The sequence below is a fragment of the Suillus plorans genome (genome assembly GCF_016647745.1).
Source record: "Suillus plorans strain S12 chromosome Unknown HD556scaffold_31, whole genome shotgun sequence".
Lineage (NCBI taxonomy): Eukaryota > Fungi > Basidiomycota > Agaricomycetes > Boletales > Suillaceae > Suillus > Suillus plorans.
Window position 1 is genome coordinate 178,551 of NW_024537415.1, and position 14,887 is coordinate 193,437.

A 14,887-nucleotide genomic window follows, 5' to 3' on the forward strand; every position below is an offset into this window, starting at 1 on the left:
GCCTCGTGCCGTATCATTGATGATCGATCTCCTCAGTGGTTGCGCCTCGAGGTGGTTATCCTGGCCATCTCCATTTCCGGAAGCCGACCTGTCTGCCCTAGATGGACCACTAAAAAACTGCAGATTACTTGGATCCCACTCACGCCACTATCCGCACTATGGATTTCAAGGAGTTTGAAGTTGATATCGAGCGAGCCATCGAGAACTCCGAGCTATCAAAATCATGCACTATTACAGAAACTTTGGACTGGGTCGATTCAACGTGGTATGCGCCTCAAAGTAGGAATGCTCGCTGGATGGACCTAATCGGCGACTATGCCAGTGCAGAACCTTTCGTCATAGATGGTACTCGTTTGACTTGTCAGTCGTCTAACCTTCACGTTGATGCTGATATACATCCCAGGTCATTCTTTACTCCAAGTTGTGCTTGATGATTGTCTGCTCGCACTAGCGAAGGATGACGGTATGTCATTGTGGTCTAGTGCAGATAGTTTTTATCTGACATGACTCGGGCGATGGCACTATTGAAGATCCATCATCTCAAATCATTCATGCGATCTATTTACTAGAACACATACTGCAGAACTTTCGAAATCGATCAGCGAACTTCGATATCGTTTTCATTGATGGTGAGGCCGCTTCTCATCTCACCATCTGAGTCTATCTTACTGATGTCTTAGGCAACCGACACCTAGTAGTACTGCGAGCGGGCGAGTTGGAATTTATTGTTGCATCTCGAGCCCTAGCTAGAAGACTCCTATATAAGCACCTCCAGTCGCTGGATTCGGTGAATACCTTCACCTTTACGAGTCTCTTCGACAAAAAGTGGCTCGATTATCGTGCTCGAGTGAAGGTAGAACTTCGTCTCACAAAATGGCGGTACACTGAAGGAAGGAGTCGGACAATTCGCTGCCCATCAAATACTCACTCAACGATTATTTATCTTTGATTTACTGGCTAGTGGCTTGGCAATGGCGCCGCTCCAGGGTGCTAATTTCAAGGACACCAAGGTCACACCGCGTCTTCCTCCCTGTTCTATTCTCTTACCTGATTGTTTGTCATGCTATAGATCTTAACTTTCGTTTTTGAATCAAAGCTTCGCTCAAGCCATGGAGGGCATTTCCCCAATGCTGTTTTATCCGCGGGCGTCGCTGCCAGGAACATTCTTACTAGTCATGAACAAGGGCCATTCGATCAAGTCCGCAGCTGTGTTCTTGGTGAAGCATCAGTATCTCCATCTGTCTTCGACCTCTGCGCGACCTTGAAGGATGTTGGATTGTCATATCTTTCAGCGTTCAAGAGCGACACTCAGCCGTTGCTACTTGCTGTTTTTATCATCCACGTCCTTCTTCTCAAGAATGTCTCCGTCCAGGATCGAGCGCGGCGCCTGCCGTCAATGAAACCTGACCTTTTCACTTCATTGACGAAATCCTTCCTACCTCATATTCTTCGGGCGACAGAAGCAGTCATTGTAGCAGACGATGCATCCCTCGACATTGATATTCGTGTATTCCTTTGTATCTTGCGCTATCTTTCCGAGCATCCAGCTCAATCGTTGACGGAGGTCCTGGGACCGACTGTGGTCAAAGATGGAATTCATGGATCGAAGTATGGACAGTCAGGCTGACACAAGGGGGACCTTCAAGCCAGATGCGTGGCAACGCGAGGTGCTTGACGCTGTCGACCAAAATATGTCCCTTCTCGTCGTAGGTTAGTAACGCTTTGTTTCGGAGGTAGAACAGCCACTCAATTATTTATTGCTCCTACCAGTGCGGGGAAGACCTTCATCTCGTATTACGCTATGGAGAAGATTCTCCGAGGGTCTGATGACGGGATACTCGTTTATATTGCACCGACAAAAGCTCTTGTCGCTCAGGCTGCAGCCGAGATTTATGCTAGGAAGGATCTTAACGGTCATGAGTACTCATGTACTCATATTCAACAAGTGATCATCGCTGATTCAATTACAGGGAGCTGCTGGGCCATTCATTCCCGTGACTACCGGGTCCACGATCCACAGAACTGCCAAATCCTTGTCACCGTCCCTGACATCCTGGCGATCATGCTCTTATCTCCTCCACTCGCCAAGATGTGGACCCCCCGACTCAAATAGTAAGTTCAACGAATGGCTCGAGAGCGTTCAGAAAGCGGGTGGGTTCCAGCACAAGTTCGTGCATTATCCCCATCTATATTCGCACTTGAGAAAGTTCTACCACAACATCCACGAGAAGCCGAGAGATGCCTTCCAACAAGACTACAGAAAGGATGCGATTTCTGCATCCGCTGTCAATTCTTTCGTCCAGTGCACATTCTCTCCCCTCCGATCTTGCATTGGAAGCAGTGGATACATTGCATTTATATCATGCTCTAAGCACGTGCAAAGCCCTCCAGCCCTCCATTCTCGCTGCCCTCGATCCTGCGGTATTTTTTTCGTCTAGCAAACTGCTTCAGCAGAAGGATGTAATCCAATACGAAGAGGCTCTAAAACGGCACCTCGTCCCGTTGTTGTCCTCCTTCGATTCGCAAGACTCCGGGACGCCGTTGTCGCGCGTCATTGTCCAGCTCCAAGATGATGATTCATCTCGTCTCCCAGACAGAATGTTGAACTCTGCACCTAGTCGTGTTGTATCTAGCGAAAATATGATTCATCTAGTTGCCGATCTTCACGCACCAGGGGGACCTCGTGAGTACCTGACGCACTTTCTTTCTCTATGTTTGTGAGATCCTTATTCATTTAGCCCGGTATATTCTTCTCATTCGATCGAAGCAATTGCAAATATATGGCCAAAATTTTGAACAGGGTGCTCGAGATCAAGGAAGACAGATGGCGCAAAACTAGTCCGGAATGGAAACGCAAAATGGCACAATATCATGCATACCTCCAGAGCGCAAAAGAGCGGGAACGCCAAGCTGCACGAGCATCGAAACACAAGGCCGATGAAGAGGATAAGCGTGCTGACACGAGTGAATGGCAAGCATCCTTTAGACCTGATGATCCCGTATCAGACTTCTCATTCGCTGGTCAAGGTATTTCGTACACTCCATCGGAGCTTGAAGAGGATATCGCCGATTTTGCGAGGCGGAAACTCTTTCTACCTGAATGGGCAATGAAATGTTTAAGGCGGGGGATTGCTGTTCACCATGCTGGTATGAACAAAGGGTATCGCTCTCTAGTTGAGAGGTGAGCTTTTTTAAAAAAATGTAGCACCAGTGTCTGACAGCAGATCAATCTCTTTCGCCGTGGCTTTGTGCGCGTGATTTCCGCAACGGGCAAGTGTTCCATTACTTCTGTAAGGTTTCTAACCTTAAGACTGCATTTACAGGCACTCTTGCCTTAGGTATCAATGCCCCGACCAAAACTTCGATTTTCTGCGGCGATTCACCCTTCCTCACTGCACTCATGGTTCGTTTCCCATATTTTCACTTATTCGTTATTAATTGATGGCCCTAGTATCGACAATGTGCGGGACGCGCTGGACGGCGAGGATATGACACCCTCGGTAAAGTCGTTTTCTATGCTCTTCCCATGAGCAGGGTACAGAGACTGGTTTTCTCGAAACTGCCATCCCTCTCTGCGAGTTTCCCTGTAACATCGACTCTCGTTGTACGCCTGTTCAATCTGCTGGAAGGTTCCGATTACTCTACGACTGCTGTCGCTGCTGTGCAACGGCTCTTCCGCCTCCCACGAATCGGTTTTGGCTCTGAGGAAGGAAGATACCAACTTTTGCACCATATAGGTTTCTCGATCGTCTACTTGCGTCGTGCTCATCTGCTCGACGAGCAAGGAAAGCCACTCGATCTTTTTGGAATAGCTGCATACCCGCGATGCATGTCTGACTGGACTGGGGATTTGTCTATCGCTGAAGAGCTCCTCACCCAAGATATCCACACCAATGCCAACGACTTTACTTCATATGCCAATCGTTCGTTCATTATGGCTCTGAAGCACAACTTGGACCACGCCCTTGAGGATGCATCAAGGTGAGATGGACCCACCCATCATTGTCCTCTTACGAAAGGCTAACATTCATCCGTGACATAGTCAATCAACATTAGGTCATCATTGACTGGCTTCATCTCGAAAGGCATCGCCCTCTGCGGAAAAGGTCACGTCCGAGAAGCAAGGGTGGGATTTGACGTTGCATCTATGTTCACGAACCAAGATTCAGCAGGGTCACCAATGACTTCAACCGTGTCATACCATGTAGAGGAGGCGTGCAACATCCTGCGCAGTCTCATTCCTAACTCTTTGACTGCAACGGATCAGAAGACGATGCAACCACCTGCCCATGGGAAGAAGGAAACTGTCTATGAAAAAGACGACAAGAGCTGCAAGCGTGACACCACGTCCGCGTAAAGGTTTGTTGTTTGGAATTGCTTGCTAGCTATATTACCTGACGAGTTCCACGAGCAGCTTTCGAGAACGTGTCGAATGTCATTCAAAGCACTCCAAAGGAGGCTGTTGTGTTCGACCTCGAAATAATTGTCGGTCAACTTTGTAAGCTTTGTCAATATCATTTACTAAGCACCATTGACTGATCAAGCAGAAATTAACGTCCGTCTACTTGAACTTCTGGGTCTGGTCTTACTGAAGATCAAGCTTCTGGATGCTCTGAAGCATATCTGCTAGAGCGTCAATCCGTCGGTCATCTTCAGTGTTCGCATGCGCGCTTTTTGGAATTGACATCATCCATTTCTTGTTTTTCATCTATTTTGACTCATATTACAGTTCATTCACTCTCCACAAATGATACTACCCTGTAGCACAATTTTCGCGGTCAATAGGGTATTTGAAGTGCATTTTAATAAGCAACTTACCCTGTCAAGTAGCAAAAACGAATGACGGAGAGCCAGATGCATTCTCGTTTGCGCATTGATCTCCTCCTAAACACCAAACAACAGCATGATTGCCAACATAGGCTATGCTGTATGAAGTGCCAGCGTGTTCTTCCGTTTGACCAAACACCCAAGCTGCTTTTCCCTCATCATTGGTGCTCCGTGTCATGTGTGGACAATGATATGTCTGTACACATTGAGAACCATGCGGTGCCAGCTCCTCAATCTCTGAGTATAGATTGAACCCTCTTCTCATATACTTGGCCAGACCATTGACGGTATCGAGGTTTGTGGCATTTTGTTTGTACATCCTTGGATGTATTAATCCGGCCATATTGAGCGTCCACCCAGGGTAGGCACAAAAAACTGCTTCTGCTGATATGAAATTCATGATGACTGTGCTGTGGGATTGGAAAATGGGTGCGACTGCCGATGGTAAGCTGGTGACAATGATGTCGACTCGTTGCTCATTTTTGTGAAGCCTGAACAGTTTAGCTATGTCCGTGTTGTTGTACGGACCAGGATGTGGACGACGAAACTTCCGTACCATCTTGTATCCCTCTGTTTCCTTGAAGAAGCTGACGAGTTCCTGGAAAAATGGCAGAGTGATGTACACATCCAAATCATTGATTTCAACAGCTCCCCGCTTGGCCTGAACCATGTTCAAAGCCGATGAGCCGGATACCACAGCACCTGTGGTTTTTAGTAACCTGATGAAGTGTTGGATATTTTTCATGTAGCGTGCAAATACTATCAGTCTTCGCCTCTGAATATATTCATCAACTCCAATGTGAAGGATAGGGGCTGCGCTCGCAAAGAGTGATAGTTCCGTGAGGTCAAGAGAGTCTAATATGTTCTCCCTGATCTCCTTACACAAAGAGGTGAAGTATGATGCACTTGACATAGACATGGCGAAAATGGTACGTCGTGCAAATTTCGACGTTTGGTATGCGGGAGATGTCAATGACTAGGCGCCAGGCCCCTGTATGCAAATGTGCACGTGGTAATTCATCCCGGTCGCAATTTCCTAATCTTCGTCCAATCGGTTACTTCCCTTCTCTTCCAGATCTACACCTACGTACTTCTACGTACTCGTATCTGTGCAATGTCAAACACACAATGAACAATATTTCTTTCGAAGTGACTGGTGTGCCTGCTCCCCTCGCGTCTTGTTCCACAACGACCAGCCCATCAATATTTTTTGTTCTTAAACCCAATAGGCCGCCCACATGCATCTCTCGAATCCCGCAATCTCCTCACAGCCACCTACGCCGTCCTTACATGCACCGTATTCGAACCTACCCCATCAAAGATTTTCTAGGCCTCTACACCGAGTACGACATGCCCGCCAGCTTATTCCTGCAGTGTTGAGGTAGCATATACATCGTTTTCCAGTTCACATGGCGCTCACAGACAACTGTCCTTTTCATCGATACACAATCAGTAGAGATCACAGACGTGACAAAATCAGGCGACAGACCGTCGTCACCCGCCGGGCTGTGCACGCTACGGATAACAAGAGTTAGTTTATTTTGTTCAAGGCGCGTGCCTACTACCCCTTGGGGGGTTTTATTACGCGCAGTCACAGCGCAAAAGCTTGTGCTTGAGCAAACACCTAAGTTGGGGATATATATCGTGCTTACTCTCATCCAACTATGTGATAATGGCCTCATCATTGAGAACCTTCCCAAAGCAGAAAGATACACTACCACGAAGCTTTACTGCGACATTAAACTGAAGTATATCGTCCAGATTCGTCGAGGAGGGTCACCGTGATTGGGATAGGCGTAATCGCTCAAAGGTCGATTGTGGGCTCTACATGATATTAATCCGCTAGCTCAAGGCTAGCGGCGCACTTCTCCTTGATCCACTATCGACACCCACTGCTACTGAACTTACAACGTACAGTAACTGTTCTCAACTTATCATCGTAAAGGCTCTCACTCTCAAACGAGTAGATCTCAAAAAATGGGTATGCTCGTTCTCTTAGTATTTCTCACTACTGATCATATTTCCTGTGGCTCATTTCCACACCAGAGGTTATCCCGTTTTGCCTGAATTCCCAATCCTTGAAGAGCTCTTAAACAGCCTTTATGACTATCACCACACAAAATTCTTTGTCACACTCGGTACATTTTTTTCGCACCTCATTCCTTGTCTTTGCCATTGCAATATCACCCAATGACCGCGTCCTCGTAAGCATGACGAGACAGCGCTATTGTGGAACCTCGCCAAGATCAACCTATCAGCTCGCCCCTACAGCATGCAAAATTAGTTAATTCTGTATTGGTTTGGGAAGATGAAAAGCTACTAGCCACTGGCAGCCGCGACACAAATAGGATGTTCCTGTGATTGTTAAAGAAGCCAGCCTGGACGACCTTCGGATCCAAAGGCGAGTTCATATACATGCCTCATTGTATTATATTCACACAAGTGAATTCGAACATGCTCTGCCAGACGAATACGTTGGCACTCTATGTACGTGACACCTTCATTAAAGACCTTGTTGTTCTTGACATATACACTCTAGGCTAGTGTTACATGCCCTCCGGTTCAACGATGTCCACCTGCTTTTGAACTTATCGGGTTTTTCCAATCGAGTCCCACCAGATCATTCTCGTGTATGTTATGACCATTATCAATTTGATTTGGTTCCCCTGACCTCCGTGTTTTCACTTCTCTGCACAAAGCTGTTCCCACTCCTCAACACTGTCAGGCCGCACACTTCTTGGCCATTCATTTTATCGCAACCGCAGCCCCTCCATTGCTCATGCTGTGTCATCGTCCTACCCTCTTGACTAGTAGGCTCGAAACATTTTGAAATGCGCAGATGAAGTGATGAAGTTACCGAATTGCAAGAATGCAGCCCTGCGGTTGTTGAGGATTCGTATGCGAAGGGCAAAAGTGTATGTTCTCCTCCCTCCTTGATTGTTCTACTCCACGTAATTTCACCTAGACAGACGCTTGCGTGAGGGAGAATCCTACAAGACTATTCCCCCCGAAGATAGCTACCCCAAGTAGCTCACGACCTTCAAAGCCCAATGTCACACAGCCGTCTTTGCAACCATATGCAACTGACTCTTCGTCGTCCACCGCACAAGCCGTTGGTGATGCTACTGGCATAGCTGCGACTTCAACGTCCCCACTCCCAAATGCAAAGACTGGACTCTGGACTCGCTTCTGGCTTTTTATTGGTTGTCTATTAAATAATTCCTGAATACACAGATGCATCATCATTAGATCTCCTCATCTTCACACGTCGTATGCTCTCGACGGACTTTTGTTATGCTCTACCCACTCTGATACGTTTTGAGCTGTGCTTCGTATATGAACCAATACTGAACGCCTCATCGTCTGCATCTGAAATATATACTATCTACTCAAATCGAATGCGAGCCTCCTCCATCTTAGGCTTTTCTCCACTTTCCTTGGTGCAGACTTTTTCCCACTGTGGGATAAACTCACGTAGTTTGTGTTTCTTGCTCTGTGACTCGCTGAATGGATGTAAGCTCTTGTTTGAGTGTGCTGTCGTAGCGCTCGCCTGTTGCACGGAGATCATCAACAATGCACTCAAGTTCTGTGCGGGCCTGGATGAACTCATTGAGCTGGGAGTGTGCATCTAAGTTCCGTGATATTTTGAGAGATTGAAGGTAATGTCTTGCTCACGAGATTTGTTGCTCTGGGCACTATGACCGTGTCAATAGTAGACTCGATGAGAGAGAGGGCTGAATGGACCTGTATCTTCTTCTCCCCGGCATCAAACTGCTCCCTGCTCATGTTGGCACCGCGTACTTCTGCTCGCCTCTCTTCATTAATCACCTTCAAAGCCTCCACAACCTGCTTCAACTCTGATACAGTGCTGATTCGAGACACCGGAGCTCCTTGTCTTTGTCCTGAAACTTCCTCTCTTCCTCTAGTACGATGGGATGCGCTGGACTAAAATACGAAATTTGATTTTCACAAAACAAGCGAGAAAGATTCCGAGTTTCAAATTCTTTCGAACAGACAAGTGGAATACGAAGAACTAAAAGCAAACAAATGAAACAAAGTTGTCGGTCTTCGGATTTCGAAGTCATTTGTTTACATTTGGCTACATTTAAGAAACACATGAGTTACTGAGCGTGTACAACACTGACTCGGACCGTTGTCAGCAGGCATGGATGGACTCAGATGAACCTGAAGTCCTGGAGCAAATTCCGCCACCTCCCGAGACCATATGGCAAGGGTATAACGAGCTTGGCCACTACACTCACATTGTTCTCCGTACTCAGCTCGGTGATAGCGCAAGGCTTAATGCCGCCAAGAGGGAATGTTTGCGGTTTATTCGCATAGAACGGGTGCTATCACTCTATTTGCCGTTGCAACAGCTGATACTGAGACGCCGGAAAATTTAACGAAGAATGTTAATGTTCTGTCAGAGAACGAGTTGCTTACCATTCAGACCAGCATACATGATATGGTTAGTGCCCTCGATGATGCTGTTCATCTCTCAGCAGACCCTCCGGACCACGACTCGCCTCAACTCTCCCGGGCCCACACAGCTTATACTGGTCGACGAGGAAGACCGCGGATAGATATTGAACTTGAGCTCCTCGAAATTGCATTGAGCATGCGTGGCTCAACCCATCTAGCATCTGCGGAGGAATGTCGGTGCTTCGAAGTGAGATTTGGTTCGAGTCAGCTGTCTTCTTGACGCCGAGTAAGTGGCAGAATCAGGAAACGTCAACGTTGAACCTTTGCAACAGTACGGAAGACAGGACTGCTGCGCTCACTTAGTCATGTCACAAACACATATAAGGCGATAAGACTGGATCCTGCACTTCGACCCAACTCGAATAAATAAGCTATTTACAAGTGTTTTTTCTGACTTGGAAGTCACATGACCGAGAGAACGTGGCACTTTTTCCTTGAGTGGCGTCACCACTCAAGGAAAAAGTGCCACGTTCTCTCGGTCATGTGACAGCATCATTTGCGTCACAACTATCGGTAGTTTACCAGATCATCAACTAGGATATTCTATTCGTGATGCAAAAACTGATGGACCTTTTGCAAGCTCAAGTTTACTGCATCAATTCGGACCTACGGTTAACATTTTGGCATCCTTAAGATATGATATCAACCCGTTTGGGTGATCCAAGCACTGGATGGCATATTTAGTGTGAACATCTTCAACATCGTTCATCCAACAAGTTCGCCGCTCCCCGCTCCCTCATACCCACTTTCTACTAACGCCATGATAATCTCGAATGATCCCAGTTGGTGGCCACTTGTCAATGCGACTCGCATTGGCAGCTATTTTGTTCATCATGATAGACGTCAGACTTTTTTACTCCGAAGACGACTTCAGCAAAACAAGATTTTGGATGAACGGTAAAATGACAGTTCAAAGTAATGTTGACAATACAAAAGCCCAAAATTGGGTGTTTCTACATCTGCCGTGGTTGAGCTAGTAGTAGGTCACGAATTTCCATTAAAATACGTCTATCGTCCTCCCTCTTCCTCACTTCTGCATTCAGATCAAGTTTCATGGCTTCAAAGTCCAGCTTCAAAACGGCAATGTCACCCCCCATGTGACCTATGGTTCCGTCCATGTGACCTATGGTTCCGTTCATGTTCTGCATCAGGCCATGGGTGTGACCATCACGGTCTAGAACGTCCTGGACAAGCTTGTGCGCCGTATCTAATAAGGCTCCATGTGCTGAGACGGTTTCGGTAAGGCTGGAGACATTGTCTGTGATGTCGGAGACGTCAGACGTCAAAGCTCCTATTCTTGCCTCTATGCGCCTCAACGTCTCGCCCTGACTTTGGTAGCTGTCTTGGAAATGTTAACATCCTGTTTTAGATTGAATGATCGAATAGTACTTACCTGCGTCTGTTGCAATCAGCATAGTAAACGAGTTATTGTGGCCGAGCCCCTTCAGTGACAAATTCCGTATTATACGGGCCACCCGACCTACATAATATCCCGTATGAGACGGGCCAGCGGATTATGGGCCCATGTTGTGTATATTCTCGATGATGACAGATGGGCCGGGACACATATTATTTCCGATGGAGACGGGTGGGCCCATGTATGCCAATGATATATATATCCTTGATGTTGACGGATGGGCCGGGGGAATATGATCATTCATGGAGATGGGTGGGCCCATCAGGGTAATATGTAGAGTAGGATATTATAGACAGCTGGGCTGAAGAGAGATGTAAGGCAAATATTGTTATATAGACGGGCGGGCCGACGGGGGTGTATTACATATATGGGTGGGCCGAGGTAGGGGAATATTACATAGATGGGTGGGCTGACGCGGGGTGTATTACATATACAGGTGGGCCGACATAAAAAGTATTACATATACGGGTGGGCCGACGAAAGGGATATCAAATAGACGGGTGGGCCGAGGGTGTGATAAAATATTTATTACATAGACAGGTGGGCCGAGGTGGGGTATAATTATATAGACGGGTGGGCCAACATAGGATGTATTACATAGACGGGTGGGCCGACGTGGGGGATAATACATAGATGGGTGGGCTGATGTGGGGGAATTGTACATAGATGGGTACATATATGGGTGAGCCTAGATATGTATAAATGTCAAATTTTCAGTGCAAAACCCCAAACCGAGATTTACCAACCCCTGAACCCCGAAATTGTGGACTGCCGGGTCTCGGGTTTCGGGGTTCGGGGGTCCCGGAACTCGGAACTCAGTATGTGAGACAACAAAAATATATTTCAAACACGGGTAAGTCAATGTGTTTGTCAATCAACTTGATTGTAAATTATATTTTATTGATCTCCCCAAATTTCCCAAGTTCTGAGTTCCGAGCTCCGGGACCCCCGAACCCCGAAACCCGGCAGTCCACAATTTCGGGGTTCGGGAGTTGGTAAAATGTGTATGGATAGATGAAAGGTTGATTTAAACATTTTTGAAAGATGTCCCATATGAAATGTTAAGTCCCGAGTTTTGAACTCCGGGTTTCGGGACTCCGGGTTTCGGGACTTCGGGCTTCGGGACTCGGCACTCCAGAAACCCGGAAATCGAAACTTGGGACTTGACATTTCATATGGGATATCTTTCAAAAATGTTTAAATTAACCTTTCATCTATCCATACACATTTTACCAACTCCCGAACCCCGAAATTGTGGACTGCCGGGTGTCGGGTTTCGGGGTTCAGGGGTCCCGGAGCTCGGAACTCGGAACTTGGGAAATTTGGGGAGATCAATAAAATATAATTTACAATCAAGTTGATTGACAAACACATTGACTTACCCGTGTTTGAAATATATTTTTGTTGTCTCACATACCGAGTTCCGAGTTCCGGGACCCCCGAACCCCGAAACCCGGGACCCGGCAGTCCACAATTTCAGGGTTCGGGGGTTGGTAAAATGTTTATGGATATATGAAAGGTTGATTCAAACATGTTTGAAAGATGTCTTTCATCTCAAAAATCGAGTCCCGAGTTCCGGGTAAGACATCTTTCAAACATGTTTGAATCAACCTTTTGTATATCCATAGACATTTTACCACCCCCAAACCCCGAAATTGTGGACTGCCGGGTCTCGGGTTTCGGGGTTCGGGGGTCCCGGAACTCGGGACTCAATATGTGAGACAACACAGATATCTTTCAAAAGTTTGTAAATCAATTTGTTTGTAAATCAAATTTATTGTAGATCAAATTTTATTGATCTCCCCAAATTTCCCAAGTCCCGAGCGCCGACCCCCGACCCCCGAGACCCGGCAGTCCACAATTTCGGGGTTCGGGGGTCCCGGAACTCGGGACTCAATATGTGAGACAACACAGATATCTTTCAAAAGTTTGTAAATCAATTTGTTTGTAAATCAAATTTATTGTAGATCACCCCCGAACCCCGAAATTGTGGACTGCCGGGTCTCGGGGTTCGGGGTTCGGGGGTCCCGGAACTCAGGACTCGATATGTGAGACGACATATCTTTCAAAAGTTTGTAAATCAATTTGTTTGTAAATCAAATTTATTGTAGATCAAATTTTATTGATCTCCCCAAATTTCCCAAGTCCCGAGCACCGACCCCCAACCCCCGAGACCCAGCAGTCCACAATTTCGGGGTTCGGGAGTTGGTAAAATGTTTATGGATATATGAAAGGTTGATTCAAACATGTTTGAAAAATGTCTTTCATCTCAAAAATCGAGTCCCGAGTTCCAAATTAGTGCCGAAGCTTGAAACTTGAAATCAGTGGAAAATGAAATCTCGCAACAATGTACACATGAAGATGTTTTATTTCCTTTGACAATTCACCGAGTGTCTTGTACTAACCTGACAACACAGTCCCGGCTTCAGGCTTCAGGGCTCGGTACACGACACTCGGGGAATTGTGAAATTTCTATTTCCTTGGACATTTCACTGAGTTCCGAGGTCCGGGCGCCGAATTCCGAGTTCCGAGCGCCGAGTTCCGAGCTCCGAGTGCCGAGTTCCGAGCTCCGAGTGCCGAGTGCCGAAGCTCAAAACTTGAAATCAGTGGAAAACGAAATCTTGCAACAATGTACACATGAAAATGTTTTATTTCCTTTGACAATTCACTGAGTGTCTTGTACTAACTCAGGGAATTGTGAAATTTCTATTTCCTTAGACATTTCACTGAGTTCTGAGTTCCGAGCGCCGAGTTCCGAGTTCCGAGTGCCGGATGCTGAGTGCTGAAGCTTGGAACTTGAAATCAGTGGAAAACAAAATCTCGTGACAATGTACACATGAAAATGTTTCATTTCCTTTGACAATTCACCGAGTGTCTTGTACTAACCTGACAACACAGTCCGGGCTTCAGGCTTTGGGTTTCGGGGCTCGGTACATGACACTCGGGGAATTGTTTATGGAAATGAAACATGTTCATGTGTACATTGTTGCGAGATTTCATTTTCCACCGATTTCAAGTTTCAAGCTTCGGCACTCAGCCACTGGTCGGTAGTCAATATAGGCAAATGGTAATGAAAAATGAAAGTTGTTATTACGCTTAACTTCCTTACCGAAGGTTGTAGTCCGAGTCTAGGGGAGTGTATTGGTAGTCTTTTCTTGTCCATCAGTTATCATTTAACCGAGATATAAGCTAAAGAAATCTGAAACATCGGCAATAATGAAAAATGAAAGTTATTATTATGTTTAAGTTCCTGAACAAAAGTTGTAGTCCGAGCCAAGGTGAGTGTATTGGTAGTTTTTTCTTGTCAATTGGTTATCTCGTTACTCGGTACTCGGTACAAGGGAATCAGTACTTGGTATTTGGTTCTGATACTTGATACCCGAGAATCAGTAGTGGGGTACTCGGTACTCGGTTCTGATACTTGGTACCCGAGAATCAGTAGTCAGGTACTCAGTACTTGGTTCTAATTCTCGGTACCTGTGAATCAATAGTTGGGTACTCCAGCCAATAGTCCCGAGTCCCGAGTACTGATACTTGGTATTCAGTAGTCAGGTTTGGAACTTGGGTCTTGGTTTGGTTATCATTTGACTGAGATATTGGTAGGCAATATTGGCACTCGGAGCTCGAATACTGACTATCAACTATCAAGTGTCGGGACTTGGTAATCGGTAGTTGAGACTTGGTGCTTGAATGGATATTGCATATATACATAAAAATACAAAATATGTTCCTATGTGTTCATTTCTAGGTGAATAGTATCTCAATCATCTATTCAACAATAGAAACAATGTATCAGGAGCTCAGGACCATAGGGTAATCCTTTATTGTATAGTGTACCTCCCCCTCTTCTGGTGGTTCACCTGCTGGGGTTTTTTCCCTGTAGGACTGGACCTCAAGGACTGTAGGGAGTCTATTCCTGAGCATATTCAGAGTAGATATATCATATAACCAGCCCAGGACACACAGGATCCTTTTCCAGGAACAAAGCATAGACAATTGCACTTGTGATATTTTTTCACGATTTTCAGTATCTTGCCCTTGCATCCATGATCCAACCTTTTAATATATAATGAGCATAGCTTATATTCTTGCTTCTTATGACCAAGATCAGCTCACAATAGGCTGGAGTTTGTGAGCTAGTGTGTATACTTGCCATTTCGC

At 46.1% G+C, this 14,887-nt stretch overlaps 3 protein-coding genes across 3 annotated transcripts; 2 read left to right on the top strand and 1 right to left on the bottom strand.

Annotated features, from left to right (window-relative positions):
• Positions 1-158: 158 nt before the first annotated feature.
• On the top strand, positions 159-4,357 carry HD556DRAFT_1479402 (uncharacterized protein; the record flags this gene model as incomplete). The annotated part of the gene is made up of 14 exons (XM_041308588.1): positions 159-360; positions 404-463; positions 570-629; positions 681-879; positions 962-1,010; positions 1,070-1,617; positions 1,711-1,928; positions 1,971-2,112; positions 2,304-2,625; positions 2,654-2,683; positions 2,739-3,147; positions 3,324-3,403; positions 3,452-3,981; positions 4,057-4,357. 14 exons carry the CDS (start codon positions 159-161, stop codon positions 4,355-4,357), a joined length of 3,150 nt encoding a protein of 1,049 aa, XP_041159754.1.
• A 465-nt stretch (positions 4,358-4,822) lies between these two features.
• Positions 4,823-5,746, bottom strand: HD556DRAFT_1308730 (uncharacterized protein; the record flags this gene model as incomplete). The annotated part of the gene is made up of 1 exon (XM_041300185.1): positions 4,823-5,746. The coding sequence occupies one exon, from the start codon at positions 5,744-5,746 to the stop codon at positions 4,823-4,825; it is 924 nt and encodes a 307-aa protein (XP_041159755.1).
• A 3,250-nt stretch (positions 5,747-8,996) lies between these two features.
• HD556DRAFT_1443726 (uncharacterized protein) lies at positions 8,997-9,529 on the top strand (the record flags this gene model as incomplete). The annotated part of the gene is made up of 2 exons (XM_041306661.1): positions 8,997-9,147; positions 9,204-9,529. The coding sequence occupies 2 exons, from the start codon at positions 8,997-8,999 to the stop codon at positions 9,527-9,529; spliced, it is 477 nt and encodes a 158-aa protein (XP_041159756.1).
• Positions 9,530-14,887: the final 5,358 nt, after the last annotated feature.